Below are 16,441 nucleotides of genomic sequence, written 5' to 3'. Positions count from 1 at the left end.
GATTCAAATTTATTGTCGGGGTTTCCGTGAACTATAGACGGAAACCCCGACAATAATTTAGAATCACCCTGTACTTTCTCGTATACGTAATATATAAGAAAATACTGGGATTATGAAAAGTCCACCTCGGGATTCTGACGGGCGTGTAGCTGATCATTGGCCTCCCTCTGTTGCCAAGGTTAGGAATACATGGCGTAATACCTCCACTCGGCCACACGTCTTCATGACATGATGTTTAATTAACGACAGGCATAATTTTACTTCCATTTTTCAAGGAATTCCTGGATTTGAAGAGATATGTCTTCTGGGACATAACGCCGTGTAGTCCGTTGAAAGTCAACCAACGTTTCGGAGTAACATGTCGACTCCGTCCTGAGGATGGAAGAATAAGCCAAGTAAAAAATCAGCATGAAAGCAGGTTGATTGGCTTATATTTTTGATCCTGGAGCTGGAGGTGACATGTTCCTCCAAAACGTCGGTTGACTTTCAACGGACTACACAGCGTTATGTCCCAGAAGTTAGAACTCAGCCACCGCTGTGAAAAAAGTAAACGGTAAAGCTATCCCTGTAACAGGCCGTGGAGGCCCATAGGTTTGTGAGACGTCGAGGCTCCCACATTTTCTAGACAATCCGCTCACAGATGGCGGGGAGGTTGTCAGCCTTACACGCCGGCCGTCCTTTACCCCCCAGGAAGTTTCCTGGTACTTATTTCCGATAGAGGCTGAGTCGGCCCCAGGACCATAGTGCGGCTAGAAGGATTAGGTAAATTGGAAATAATGACCTCATCGGTACTCAACCCCGCAATCTTCCGGCTTGTAGCATAGTGCCTGAACCAAGTACACTACCGCGTGCCCTCAACCACCTCTGTGAGAACCTCAAATCCTACAACTCCTTGATTTGTTCTGCCTGGTCGTGTCACGGTGACTGCAGAAGAGTTAATGAGAGAGGTACGTGCCATCCTTGCCGGAAGTGAAGCGCCGGAAGGATCCGCTCATGTCCCTCGTGTCTGCCAGTTCAATCTCAGAGGGATGGTCTATGTAGTAGGCCGCAATGCGCGCTTGTGAATCTGTGACAGAGGGGTCTGCGCCAGCCCTCTCCAGTAGTTCCCACGTCTCTTTGGGGTCTTTCAGCACGCAGCAGTAGAACAGGGCTGTCCTTCCCTCCTGCAAACATCCCCAATCACACGATCAGTTATCAGACACACACAAGTGGTGAACTGACATCTTAGTTCATTCTCTCGATACATAACAGCGATAAGCAAGAAGTTCTGGGAAGAACTAATGGCCTACTTTACTTTCATACGACACGGACCGCATAGAAAACGAAGCCTCCAACAATTCTGCGTTGCCGCGGGCATTATTTACCAAGTCATTGCCTAACAACAACAGGGATACACAGACCCACAGAACCTCCTTTGATACTACAAGGACCGTATAGAAAACTGTGCCTCCAACAAATATTCTATTCTTCCGTGTATTCGTTGCCATGGGAACGTGTCTAACAAGCCGTTGCCTAGCATCAATACACGACGATACACAGACTGATGAGAGGGATTTATGAAATGCATAATTGAGATGGGCTCAGGTGCCATGATGTACTCATACACGCCAAGTTTGAGAAAGATTGGTTCAGGCATTCAAAAGTTAAGGGGGGGGGCGGATTCACAGGCACATAGCATGGAGATCGCACAAGCCTACTTTAGGAGAGTAGCCTAAATATACATATATGTTATTATTGCTATATGGGACGAGATGTTTCTCCACATATATATGCCATCTTCAGGTCCGGTCTTAAGTTACAATTATTCTATCGCGTAAGGTAAAGCTATCCCTGCAACAGACCATGGAGCTCCCACATTTTCTAGACAATCGGCTCTCAGTTGGAAGTGAGGTTATCAGCCTTACGCGCCGGCTGCCTTTTACCCCCAAGAAGATTCTTGGTACTCATTTCTGTTAGAGGCTGAGACGACCTCAGGGCCATAGTGCGGCTGGAAGGATTAGATCAATTGAAGAACCCAATGACCTCATCGGGAAGCGAATCTGCGGCCTTCCGGCTTGTAGCATAGTGCCATCATATCATGTACTTAGCGTAAATTTACATTTAACTGAGTGTATCTTCCGATGTGTTGTATACTGTGTGTAGTAGACTATGCTATATACTACAATGTGTGGGCTTTTATTGGTTGACATCGTAGTTATTTTGCTGAAGCTGTACATATTGAACGTTTTATGTAAATATGTAGCACTGAATACACTGTCTGTCTGTCTGTCTGTCTGTCCACCCCACACGTTTCCTTGTTCTGCTGTCCTTCCTGGGCCGTCCTGGGCTGTGTTCTTGTTGGCGCTATTGTTCGCAGGAGCAGCGGGTGGTTTTACTGGTTTCGCGGTTATTCTCATTTGGGTAGCTCCCTTTTGTGTATCGCATATGAACAGTTCACATGTTTATAGAAGTACGTGTATATTTTCTTGTTCTACTTGTATTTTTATGGTTTTACATCTTATGTCCGGAACAGTTTTTTGCGATTGTCCCAGAAATTATGCCATCTATCTGTCTTTCTGTCTCTGTTTGTTTGTCTATCTATCTATGGCTCTACAGACCTTTATTGGACCTTGGCCGCTTTTTCAGTTTCTTAATCTATACACAGTCGGCATGACTCCTTGGATGGGGGATCAGCCCGTTTCAAGCCCGCTATGTAAACACAGAATAAACGCACACAGACATCCATGCCTTGAGTGGGATTGGAACCCACGATCACAGTGTTTGTGCGGGCGAAGACCGCGCGGCCGGCCACTGTGAACGGCTGGAAACGTTTCCATGACAGCTGCAAATCCTGCATAGCGATACTATTGCAGTGAGGTGGTCTGATTATAGGAACAGAGCATGCAAAAAATGCCAGTGACAAATTCGGCCACGGTTTCCTTTTCCAGATACGAACCTGAGCTATTCTTTGCCTCCCACCGTCATAATTCATATTGCATTGTAAGAGGGGCATTGTTCTTCTGAAAGATATGGCCTTCTTGGCGTCAATCTGCTGACATAGATTGATCTTTCTGCCCAAACAATTGCAGCCGAAAAGTGTGCCCTAAACCTCGTGAAGCATAAAGAAACAGAGAAAATCGAAAGGCAAAACAAGTTGATGATGGCCTGGTAGTCTGCATGGGAGTTATCCAGGGCCTGAGCAAAGCTCACTAGCCTGGGTGTCGTGAACGAATTTCTTTATTGACGTAAAACTTAGAGATGTCCCTGTGCTTAATTAATTACGCACTATGCCATGAAAGCGTATGGGGGAGCGGATGTATACTTCCATATTTTCTTGACCTCAGCACTAGTTGGAGGTGAGTGGTCAGCTTCACGCCCCGGCCGCTTTACCCCCGGTACCTACTGCATAGGAGGTTGGGTGAACCTCAGAGGCAGTCTAATGAGATACGAATTTTATTTGCGTCGATTGGCTTTACGTTCGAGAGTCTTAAATTAGTCCGTGCATAGGCATAAGGAAACCGTGTAATGATGGTAGTGGACACGGAACTAAAGGAGGTTACAGAGGAAGGGAAGAAGAAAGAAAGAAATGAGAAAGAGGAAAAAATAATTAAGGAGCAAAGAAATGAAGCATGAAAGAAGAGAGATGGGAACAAAATAAAAAAGGAAGTGCATTTACAAATATAGAAGGAACGTGAGGAAAGAAAGTAGGAAAGAAAAGAAAAAGGAACAAACAAAGAAAACAACAGAGTAAGAAATAATAAAGAATATGAATAATAATGAAAAGAATGATTAAAAAATACAGCGCAAAATGTAAAGGTAGAAAGAAAAAACAAAATGGCGATATATGAACAAAAGAAGATGGAAGAACAACGACAAAATAATAAAGAACGAACGAAAGAAATAACGAAAAAATGGAACAGAGATTGTGATTGATTTAACGACACTGTCAGTGTCTGGACTGTGTCTCGTCGGACAGTAACGTTACTGATGAATTGTGACTGCAAGGGATGTGGAAAGAAGTGGTCTTGGCGTAACCAAGGCGCTATCCCGAAATCTGCCTGCACGAACTGAGAACAACCATGAAAACATTACCACTGCAGCAAGCCTCTCGGTTAAGAGAACAGAAGAAGGAGAAGAAGGGAAAGGTAGAAGAATTGGAACGAACGAGAGAAAGAAAAAGAAAAGAATAGACGGTAAAAAGGTATACCCCTGTAAGATCCCGTGGAAGCCCATAGGGTTGTGAGACGTGGGGGTTCACACACTTTCTCTAGAGAGTCTGGCCACAGATGGCGGTGAGGTTGTCAGCCTTTCGCGCCGGCCGCCCTTTAGCCCCAGGAAGTTTCCTGGTACTCATTTCTGTTAGAGGCTGAGTCGACCCCAGGGCCATAGTGAAAGTGGAAGGATGAGGTCAGTTGAAAGAAATCCAATGAACTCATCGGGAATCGAACCCTCGACTTGTGGCTTGTAACGGTGTCTCAACCAACTACGCTACCGCGGATTAGGTAAATTGAAGAAATCCAATGACCCCATCGGGATTCAATCCCGCGACCATGTGGCTTGAAGCATAGTGCCTCAACCAACTACGCTATCGTGTGCCGCTGAATACAATACAATACAATAGAGAAGGAAGCGGTTGGGAGAACCACAAGTGTGTGTAGTGATGAGCGCGCACTCACCCTGTCCTTGGTGCTGACTGTGAGAGGGTAGGTCTCCACCAGCCAGCTCACGATGTCCAGGTGGCCGTAGTACACAGCCTTGTGCAGCAGGGGAACTCCCGCGGGGTCCTTGCACAGGGCCATCCTCTTGTTCCTCTCCTCCTTCAGCAGCATCTCCATGTCCTCCTGCTGCCCCTTTGTCACAGCCTCGTGTAGCATTTCAATCTTCGCCTGCGGAGGACGGTTAGGTTAGTTTGCTCAGTGTCTGCCACACCGAAAGTGGTTACAAACGTATTTAGAAGATCCTGACTTCAAATCTAGGCCCTGAAACCGGCTATCCTGACTGAGGATTCTACTGGGATAGTACACGAGCCTCGACCACTTCCCTCCATACCCAGCGGAAATTCATTGCTCATTAATCATCCTGTCATTCGTTGGATTTGGGGTTGTCATAGAGGTGACTACGTATGACCTTTCCTTCTGAAACACTGTAGGTTTCTTCAGCGCCCTAGAACATATCTTAGTGTATAACATATTGTCACGTATTAGGGGTTTGCATTACAATTAAGACGGGTTTAGGATTTGATGATCGGATTTATTTAACCTTTATGCAACTTGGTACAACATTTCACAAAACACTGTCTTCGACTGAACACTCTCCGCTTCGACCTCACTACACTAATCCACTGCTCTCTCTCTCTCTCTGTCTCTGCTCCTCGACTGAACTGAACTCCTGGAACCAGAATAACTCACTGTTATATAGCCTCGGTTCGGTCCTCACGGAAAACACGTCTACTCTTGTCGCATATTGTTGTAGGCTTTACGAGCAACGGACTGGTTATTAAGTATCTGTCTCCGCGTGAAGGTGTTTATCGAGCCGTTGCTTAGCAGCGGGCATATGCGTCACAGTATAGATATTAGATAGATATTCACCTCAGGATAATTGCACCTAACGCGACGCTTCAGAGCGAAAAGTCTGGCACGGTCTGTACAGCCTTCCGAGTTTGATATTCTGCAGGCCGATTTTGTGAACAAATTTTTCGATTCTTCTTTGTTATTAGCCCACTTTGCATCCTCCATCTTTCATCTCTCAGCCTCTACGTGCAGACCGACTGTGGCGTCTACTCACCATCCCATCCTATCGATAATGGAGGTTCTTAACAGGGAGGGGGGGTGAAGGATAAAGCTGTCTAATAGTTCAGCTTACCACTCAGCTCCGTCTGGTACCAATTTCGTCTGACATTCGCTGAACTGTCACGTAAGAGCCGGTAGAAGTCCTCGCCTGCCAATCCGTTCCGACTGACCCGCAATGCAACTTTATCGGAGAAGTTGCCGCGGAGGCACGGGGTACACTGAATTGTTTCTTTTGCTTTGAAAGCAGATGCTTGCATCATGTCATGTCGCTCGCAATGCAAGAGTGTCTGGGAAGTTGCCGCATTAGAACGACGTAAATATATTACTGCGTTTATCTGCGTATGATTTTCATAACAAAGTAAAAGGTAAAAAGTAAATCTATCACTGTAACAGGCCGTGGAGACCCATAGGGTTGTGAGACGTCTAGGCTTCCACATTTTCTAGAGAGTCGGCTCACAGATGGCGGTGAAGTTGTTATCCTTACGCGCCAGCCGAACTTTACTCCCCAGGAAGATTCCTGATACTCATTTCTGTCAGAGGCTGTGTCCACCCCAAGGCCATAGTGCGGCTGGAAGGATCAGGTCAATTGAAAAATCCAATGACCTCATTGGGAATCGAACCCGCGATCTTCTGGTTTGTAACGTCACTTCCGTCTGTGAGCCTATTGTGTAGAAAATGTGGGAGCCTCGACGTCTCACAATCGTATGGGCCTCCACGCCCTGTTGCAGGGATAGCTTTAGCTTGATACCAAAGTGCTCTAATAGTAGAGGAACTGCTGCACATTGCTTAATGAGGAGCTTATCGAATCGTTTTCTTAGAAGACTATTTCCTGCCGAAAAGAACTGTGACGCCTTGCAGCTCGGCATAATTTCACCAACGTTTCGAAGGGATTTACTGCCTCCATTTTCATAGTCGAAGAATGAAATAAGAAAGCAACCAGCAAGAAGTCAGCAGCACGTAGCTCGAGCAAGGCGAGGGAGGCCTGACTTCTGCCAAGTGCATTGATGTATGTATGAATGTATAAGGGGTGGGCCTTCTCGGCCCCTGCACAGCGACCTACAGTGGTCTAAAGTGCATTGATAGTTCTATGTTTCTCTCTGCTTTACCATTGAATCACGCCTGACAGCTCTTTCAGCAGTTGTGCATACTGGCTCATACTCTTGACAGCTGTAAGCGTTCGAATGGACGCTTCGGAATATTTGCAGCTGAAATAAAGTTCTGACAACAGTTCTACGTTTCTCCTTCCAAGCGGGTCCAGGGATATTCACATGGCGACCGGTAGTCTGTTAATTTTATTCCTATAGAAATTAAGTCTACATTACTTCCACTTCATATGTCATAATGGGCATCACTGAACACCTTCGGTGCTACGTTCAGAACTCTATCGGCCACTTTCAGTTTTATATATAGTTCCGTATAGAAGAGTGTCACAGACCCTGCATTCCGATCGGAACTGTAAACTCTTCCCAGAGAGGCAAACACTGCCGCAACAAGAAACGGACCGCTCAGACCGCGCCATAACTCGAGCGGTTAGCCGCTGGCTTCCCACCGCGGCGGCCCGGGTTCAATCCCGTCTCTGATCAAGTGGGATTTGTGATGGACAAAGTGGCGCTGGGGCGGGTTTTCTCCGAGTACTTCGGTTTTCCCTGCCAATCTTCATTCCACCAAATTCTCCATCATCATAATCACCAGGGGCAGGTACAATAGGGCAATCAGTGGCCGCCGTGCCGAGTGGACCCAGCTGGACTCCACCCCCCACTAACGAATTAAAAAAAATTAACGAACCGCTCACTCCCAATTACTGCTGAAATATTGGAAGACGTGGAGACTTAACCCCATGTCCCCTGATACTCACCATGAGGGCAGGTATCGTCTTGAGGTAGGCCCTTACTTTGGCGTCCGGGGAGTACTCGCCCACAAGTTTGTGTGCCTGTCCCTCCAGCACTACAGACTCCAATTTCTCTAGGTCTCCGCTTCGTAACCATTGTCGGATTATGCTAGGGTTAACCTGTAGCACTGGAACACAATTGGAAACATGTAAAGTGTAAAGCTGGCTTGCGCATTCTGCCGACTGTGCTATATATGTCATGATGACATCCATCCTCAAGCCTTTATTTAGATAATCTCAGATGTTCTAAATTAAGCTCCCGAAAGTGCATACGCTTTCGTGTAAAATTATCTCATTCAGTCTGTCTGTATACATTTATATACTCGTATATATAAATTTTGTGATTTCTGGGGTTGAAGGAGCCTTGAGGAGGAGTTCGGTACGTCATTCATGAAACCACAGACAAGTAAAAGCCTATTGCTTCCAATAAGGAATTAATTTCTACGGAATCAGGTAGTCTATAGCAAATAGGATACGAATCTTGTGTTGATTGTTTCAGTTTACCGTTTAGTTCAAGGGGGCATGCTTGAGGAAATTCCGATCAGGATAGCAGAGCGGTCAAAGTTATGTGCTGTATTCGCTCGCTCGGAACCAGGAATCATGCTTGCTCCTTGCTGGCCTTTTGCTTGGCTTATTCTTAGATCCTAAAGATCGAGGCGATATATTCCTCCGAAACTGCAGTTTACTTTCAAGGGACTACACGCGTTATGTCCCACAAAATAGTACTCCTTGATACATGGGAGTTCTACTAAAATCTATTGATAAAAATCCAATTTTGGTTAAAATCGGACATAAATAACGGAGAATTTATATGAAGATTAGCCTACGGTTTCTGCCTCTACCTCGCGTGTAATTCCTTAGATGTTTATCGGAACGAAAAATATTTCGAACTAAAGTTGTAGAAAAAAATGAGATATATATTATGCCTATAAGAATTTTCCGTAAGTGTTACGTTCATCAGACAATGAAACACAATTGGTTCTACGATGCGTAAATTCCGTGGTTTGTGCATTCAAAAAATTAACAATCGTTTTCCGATTTTCCGACTACGCAACAAGATTATCGACGTTTCGTATCATCGATGACACTTAAATGACAATTACTCCCGCATGAATTTATACGTCTACATGTATAGAAATAAACTTAGGGTTGTGAGACTTCGAGGCTCCAAAATATTATCTAGACAGTCGGCCCACAGATGACAGTGAGCTTGTCAGCCTTATGCTCCGGCCGACTTTTACCCCCGGGAAGATTGCTGGTACTCATTTATGTTAGAGGCCGTGTCGACCCCAGAGCCATAGTGCGGCTGGAAGGATTAGGTAAATTAATAAATCCAATGACATCATCGGGAATCGAAACCGTGACTTTCCGGCTTGTAGTGTAGTGCGAAAGGAGAAAAGGCGCGTAGAAGAAAAGTATATGACGGAGTGGAGGAAGTTACTGATGGTCTGTTGGTCTGTGTTGCATGAAGTGTCGTTGACGCGGTGTTTTGAGAGGTCAGAACCTGCCAGCTTTTCCCGACATAATGACGTATCGATTGACTTTCTGTTGTCTGAGAGAATTGATTGCGGTAGGAAACACGCATAGACATACAAACAACAGCTCTGTACATACCCATAGAAAGTTTAGAGGCTCTACGCTTTGACCAAAACGCCCTCGAGGGTACGTCACACATTGAGCAGGCAACCTTACGGGAGAAAAGTCCCCTATGTGTTCAGTGGGAGTTCTGGCATGGCAACTTTGGTTCCCGTCATACTTTGAAAATGGAATCTATTAACGTCGGTTGAATTTCAACGGACTATGCGTCATTATATCCCAGAAGTAACGTTCGCTCTAAACCGCAGATACGCTTGCGTAAGCCATGGTGTCTTCTGCGCAGCAGTTGCGTTGTGGATGCCCATACGGTTGTGAGACGTCGAGGCTCCCACATTTTCTAGACTGTCGGCTCATAGATGGCGGTGAGGTCAGCTTTATGCGCTGGCCTCACATTTATCCCCAGGAAGATTCCTGCTACTCATTTCTGTTAGAGGTTGTGTCGAACCCAGGGCCATAGTGCAGCTGGAATTGTTACTTCAATTTAATAACTCCAACGATCTCATCGGGAATTGAACCCGCGACCCTCCGCATTGTAGCATAGTGTCTTAACCAACTCGCTACCCCGGGACTAGCGATTTGCGAAAAGGGATCATAACAGACAGTAATTTTATAAGCTCCCAAAATATAAAAAATATAGTTTACAATTTTAATTTCTTTATTACTTTATATTGACTACATACTAAACCTATAAACGGGACTCCGAGACACGTGCGCGGGAGTGCGCGCGCAACTTATATGGAAAATTGCCCACAACATAGAACTCTTGATAACCATCGCTGTGAGAACATCTGGTCGAGTCAGGTAAATTTCTGCTGGTCCTCGCCAGCAGGGCCATTCCTGGTTCCAGGTCCCGCGTGATTCATAGCTAGTTCTTTTTTTTTGGAATTCACGGCTCTGGGAATTATGCAGTTACTGTCTGTGTCGGCCTCAAATCCTTCACAGCGTATTTGTCTATTTCGTGTGAGTCTCACAAAATAAACAGTCATTATTTCTGTAGTAAGTTTTAACGGACTGGGCTTCGCCATCGAGGAGCAGAGTTTCCTGCGAGGTAGGAGCTGAATTTTGAAGTGGTATGAGTTGAAGCCGGGATAAATTGGTACACGGACGGGCTGCCGGCTGAACGGCCAGTGTATAATTTGCTGCAGGAGAAAGATATGTTTCTGTACCCTACAGCGTCTAGACCGAATTTGGGGGCCCACTCAGCCTCCTATCCAATGAGTACCGGGGTCTCTTTCTCTGGGGGTAAAGCGTCCAGGACGTGAAACTGACCACTCACCTCTATCTTACTAATGCCGAGATCAAGAATGTTAATTTTATACCTCCACTCCCCTATACGTCTTCATGGCATGGTACTTAATTAAGCACAGGGACAACTCTACCTCTTTTTTTTACCTTTTACGAGTATAACTTGGTATTTCAAATGGTTAAATTTTGGGCATTTTAGGTCAATTCGTGGATTTTATATATTTATATTACTCGTATTATTATTTTATTGTTATTATCACAGAATGAGTACTTACGGAATTAAGATCTGGGAATTGAGACCGGCATGAAACAACGACGAGATGGCGATGATAACCACGCCATATTCATTACTGTTATCTGGAGGTGTCGGATTGATGTTTCCCCTGGGCGTTATGCGACCCGCTTCTGCGGCTAGATAGCAAAGCCTACCCGGATCCTCCACAGCATTAAGCATGAATGTGTTTTTGTAGCTACTATAATGTTGGGAGTTTTAGAATGTGTACTCCTCGTCAGAATACAGATATACTCCAGGGCTTCTAATGTACTGATCTACCAGTAGATTTGTGACATATGGATTTCTCAGGACAATGACTGTAAATATTAAAACAAGAGGTTTGCTATGACACGAACCACATAGACAACACCTTGTCGCTTCTTTTGTTGTGTCGTGTGTATTTATTGCCGCAGGAAAATGTTTAGCAAGGCGTTGTCTGGCAAAGTTCGTCTCTTTTGGCTCTACTATTCCGGCTTTCAGGCGTTAGGGGCACAGACAGCAAGATAATCTCATAAACTTCCTTTTATATTTTCAAAATAAGTAAAGTAGGCCACAAATGGCTCTTCTATTCTGGAGATGGAAGTGGCAGGTTCCGAAACGCTGGTAGCAATCTGCAAACCATGTTTATACGTGGAAAAAAGTAGCGGGGCAGTGGTTGCAGTTGTATTGAGGGAGGGAGACAAGGTGACGCACTCTAACTAGGGCTCTGTTATAACCCATACACACCCTACAATCCATACCACGACGGGTGGACTCGACCAAATCCACTGCGCATTCTGTTGAGAGCAGACACGTCTATACACAGGGGAAGTACCAGTACACACATGTCTTGACCTTCCGGGAGCTATTTATCGTGTAGATTATATTTGAGAGGTACGAGGTTCGAATCTCGGTCGAGTTACCGGCTGTTGTGAATGAAGAGTTTCGTGGTTTTATTCGGTTTCTTTATACTAATAATTGAAGAGTGCATTATATAAAAATTGGAGTATCTCTCTTTGTCTCTATGCTCTGCAGCCCTTTGGACCTTGGTCGCTTTTTCAGTTTCTTAATCCACACACAGTCAGTAGGACTCTTTGGACGGGGGATCAGCCTGTCTCAAGGCAGCTACCTACACACAGAACAACACAAACACAAAATAAACGCACACAGACATCCATGCTTCGAGTGGGATGCGAACCCACGATCCCAGTGTCCAAGCGTGTGGAGACGGTTCATGTCTTAGACTGCGCGGCCACTGTTATCGGCAAAACTGGAGTGGCCCGTTGAAAGTAATGGTAAACTGAAAAGTTTGATACCGGAATCTTATTCAATCTAGGCTGTCTGAGTGCATAGAAAGAAACTCATTATAAAAATAAATATAAATACAATTCAGAATGGAATTATGTAGAACAAACTGTGAAGTTAAGAGGTCAAAGGTCGATGTTATTCATTTATGTTTCGGATAAAATATCATTGCCTTTGAAAGATCTTGTGAGCGTTACTCAATTAATTAAGGAAATGTGAGGAAACAGAACGTCTGTACTTGATTCTGCACAGCGCATTGATAAAGCAGTTTTATACTGCAGAAATACTGATGCCGACATTCTCAGTGATGAAATTCTTAATTCAGCATTGGCCTTTTGCTAAGATAGCTTTCTCAGTGGATTTTGAAATTGTACATTCCTAATTATTTCAAAATTGAATCAACTATCGAGACGACTAATGAAATCAGGCACACGCCCATGAATCATTTTACCATTCACGCTATATACGTGTATATACTGAAAATCCCTGGTACTCACTTCTGTTAGAGGCTGAGTCTACCCCAGGACCACAGTGAGGCTGAAGGATTAGGCCAATTGAAAAAGCCGCGGCCTGATCTCAGATCCAACCCGAAACCTTCTGGTTTGTAGTATAGTGCCTCAACCAACTACACTACTGCGTGCCCCACGAATCTTCCTGGGGGTAAAGGGCGGCCGGCGCGTAAGGCTGACAACCTTACCGCGCCAACTCTGAGCCTATTGTCTAGAAAATGTGGGAACCTCGACGTCTCACAACCCTATGGGTCTCCACAGCCTCTTACAGGGAATAGTTTTACTTTTTTTACCTATATATATATTGGAAGTGTCATAAAATCGTCAATATTGGTAAGACATCCCTTTTTGAGTCATAACATTTTCTGTGAGGTTTGTGTTTTCCAAAATATGTGCCGCCAATCAGACCGTCGGGTTTCCACATTTTTGGATTTCGCAGAAATAGTTTTTTCTTTTGCAGAGCAAGGTCATCAGCCTTGCGTCCCACCTGGAGGACCCCAGTCTCTGTATTTACGTCCCAGTAATGCCCGCATTTACCGGATTCTCTTTTCGTCGCCTTCTCCGACTCGCAGGGCTACGATGAAGATGTAACACACCTCCATACGGGAATGTTGCAAAGCAGCAGACTTATTAAGTAGCCTGTACTGACCTCTGGGTGGGCTTGAGTGGACGTAGAGCCCGTTGGCCTGCAGATTCCTAAGCTGCTGGCTGCTGGGTGGAGTGACCCTCTTCCTCTTGATGGACATTTTCCTTCTCTGCCGTCGGATGACCGCCTTGTCGGGCCGCGGGGGAGCTGCCACCACTTGCACAGACATGGACTACCTACCACTGTCCATTGCAGTAAACACAAAATTATCTCGCACACCCCACGAAATTATAATAATGCCCTTTATGTCTACTTCCCAGTCACTTGGCGATTTTTTCACTTTTCACTCTCACACATTGCTCCCAAGGGTGAAATCACTTAGCACCGTTTGACGTGCCCCATTTTACCCTGCTGTAGTTACATGTCATAGGTCCCTATTGATATGTGGCTGACTTCTGAAAAAGAGAAGAGATATTTGTAAGAAGTGGTTGTGTTAAGAGTACCATCTTCTGGGATACGATGATATGTGATTTAGATGAAATCAACGGATTAACCATTTTCTGGCTCGAAGAATAAGTCAAGTAAAGAATCAGTGAGAATCAAGCACTAAATACACATATCTTGAAGATGGGGGCAGAACAGTCTTGCGAAACTTCTGTGGAGTTCTACCGAACCACTGTAAACAACTCAAATCCAGCAAGTTACGTAACAATACGCACCCTTCTCACAGTATTGTTGGGATGATTACGCCAAGGGTGATGGTGTCGCCCAGATACAGAGGCGTGTGTGGGACGTGTGAGAAATATGTAATTGCACATGCAAATTTTTGTTCCGAAATCCCTTAAGGTAGGGAACGCCTAAATGGGGGACTAAGGTTAAAACTGATTTTACAGAAGCAGAGTTTGGACGTACAGACTCTGTTAAGCTCGCTCATTGTAGGATCCAACATAAGATCCACTTGATCACGGTGAGGATCCTTAAGGATAAAGTAAAATACATATTTGAGGACCGCTCGAGCAACTTTTCGCTTTTCAAAGAATAACCCACTCCATTATTTAGTTGTTTAGTTTAGTTTCTTAGTTGCTCTTTCCTTCTGTTCGTTGGTTAGTGAGTTTGTTCGTTAGTGCATTACTTATAACAATAGTTCTTTGAGTAATTGTTTCATTGATCGATTACATGGTTGATTAGTTAGATGGTATATTGTTTTGTAATTATTCTGATGGTTGGTTAGTTTGTTATTTGATTGGTTTCCTACTTGTTTGGTTAATTTATTTGTTAGTTGGTACATTGGCCTGTTTGTTGGTTGATTTGTTTGTTAGTTCGTTGATTATTTGGATAATTATGAGTTGGATCAAATGTTAGACGCTTTATTTATTTATTAATTGGGTAATTTATTAGTTTCTTGACCGGCTGATGGCTTAGTTGTTCAGTAAATGGGTAATACAACGTGATTTTAAATTATTGTCGGTAATTCCATGGCCTCTACACTTGGAGGGAAATTTGAATACCGCCTGGATAACTCACGTCCCATGGAAAAATTTGTTTAGCGTTCTGCAGCATTGATTATATAAGTAATGACATGTTTTTAATTATACTTTCATATTCCATAAGGAATTTTATTTTATTTTTCCGATTTCAAAATTATAGGCCACGGAAACCCCGACAATAATTTAGAATCACACTGCAGATTTGCTCATTGGTTGAGTAGTCAGTTGATTTATTATTGTTCTGATTCTTTGGTTGACTGATTCATTTGAGTCAGTTACTTAGCCGATACTGTAAGGTGAGCAGCTTAGCTAATGTGAAGAGAAAGTGCTGAACCTCTGGATCTGCTGATACGCCATGATCAGTAGTACACCCGACCCAGGGATTCATTTCTGAGACATTTTGAAAAGTCAGTAAACACAGACAAATATTCATACAGGCTTGGCTCCTGCAAAAGTCTCAATTCTAAAACAGAAAGGCGTCAGCTGTACTGTGTTGCCTTGTATTTTTCAAAATCACCTTTTATATGTAGCCTATTTCCTTGATACTTTCCACATACTGGAAGCTCCACCCTCCTTATCTCTTTTTCCCAACAATGCTATATAGGACCACTTAACAGTTCAGTAACCTGAAGAATGTTTATTGGCTATAGAAGCATACAGTAAGTGTAAGAGGTAAAGATAAAGTTGTCTACGCCATGAAGGCGTATGGGGGAGTGGATGTATAGATCCACATTTTCTTGACCTCCACGCTAGCTGGAGGTGAGTGGTCAGCTTTACATCTCAGCCGCTTTACCCCCGGGGAAGGAGTCCCCGATACCCATTGGATAGGAGGTTGGGCGGACCCCAGAGCCTGTCTGGACGACATGGCAAGAGAAAATTCTTGACCCTACCGAGACTCGAACTCCGACGCCTCAATCGTCCAGCCCGTAGCCAGTCGCTATGCCGATTGCGCTATCCCAGCTCCTATACATCAAGTGGTACCATGAAAAATATTTTAAACGTAAAACATATAAGATTTGAGGTTTTCACGGCGGTAACCATGAAGAATGCTGTCTTCTGGGATGTGGCTCCGTATAGCTGCAGCTACCTGCTCACGCTGGTTCCTTGCCCTGAAGATGGAGGCGATACATTCCTCCGAAACGTCGGTTTACACAATATATACACAGCACCACATCCCAGAAGACGTCATTCTTCAGCTTATACGGTCGAATAAATGACCATTTCTGAAAGAGTTAGTCCCGTTTGTATGATAAATCATTATGCGTACCTAATTCGATGTTTTGAACACGAGGAACTGTGTATTTATAGTTCACCTGAAACGTGGCCACATTTCACAATTTTAGAACCACCACAGAATATGATGGGCGTCAGTAAGAGACGCTTGATTCCGGCGTACTGACAGCGTCCAGGCGCCCCCACTCTCGCCTGCTGTGTCCAACCGGATGGGCAGTTCTTGGGAGCCGTTGCGCACTTGTAAGCGTCCTTTTGTGTCCAGTCACAACTCATAAGTCTGACGTTTCAATGCTTGTGTGGGAGGGGGTCAGTTCAGCACATAAACTGACACGTGTAATTTCACTTGTTTCTTATTTATCTGTTATTTATTTATTTATTTATTTATATTTTAGTTTGACGACGCTGTCAGTATTTAAGGTCATGTAGCGTTGCGGTAGCATAGTTGGTTGAGGCACTATACTACAAACCGGAAGGTCGCGGGTTCGAGTCCCGATGATGTCGTTGAGTTTTTTTTCAGTTAACTTAATCTTTGCAGCCGCACTATGCCCCTGGGGTCGAATCAACCTCTAAC

At 44.4% G+C, this 16,441-nt stretch overlaps 1 protein-coding gene across 1 annotated transcript; it reads right to left on the bottom strand.

The window, feature by feature from the left end:
* Positions 1 to 935: 935 nt before the first annotated feature.
* LOC111863465 lies at positions 936 to 16,022 on the bottom strand. The gene is made up of 5 exons (XM_023849809.2): positions 15,905 to 16,022; positions 13,214 to 13,605; positions 7,624 to 7,784; positions 4,656 to 4,865; positions 936 to 1,163 (listed from the first exon to the last, which is right to left on the bottom strand). Exons 2-5 carry the CDS (start codon positions 13,377 to 13,379, stop codon positions 936 to 938), a joined length of 765 nt encoding a protein of 254 aa, XP_023705577.1. The 5' UTR covers positions 13,380 to 13,605; positions 15,905 to 16,022.
* Between the last annotated feature and the right edge of the window lie 419 nt (positions 16,023 to 16,441).

Source organism: Cryptotermes secundus, unplaced genomic scaffold (genome assembly GCF_002891405.2).
Source record: "Cryptotermes secundus unplaced genomic scaffold, Csec_1.0 scaffold2833, whole genome shotgun sequence".
NCBI classification, from domain to species: domain Eukaryota; kingdom Metazoa; phylum Arthropoda; class Insecta; order Blattodea; family Kalotermitidae; genus Cryptotermes; species Cryptotermes secundus.
This window is presented reverse-complemented; position numbering and strand designations above follow the sequence as displayed.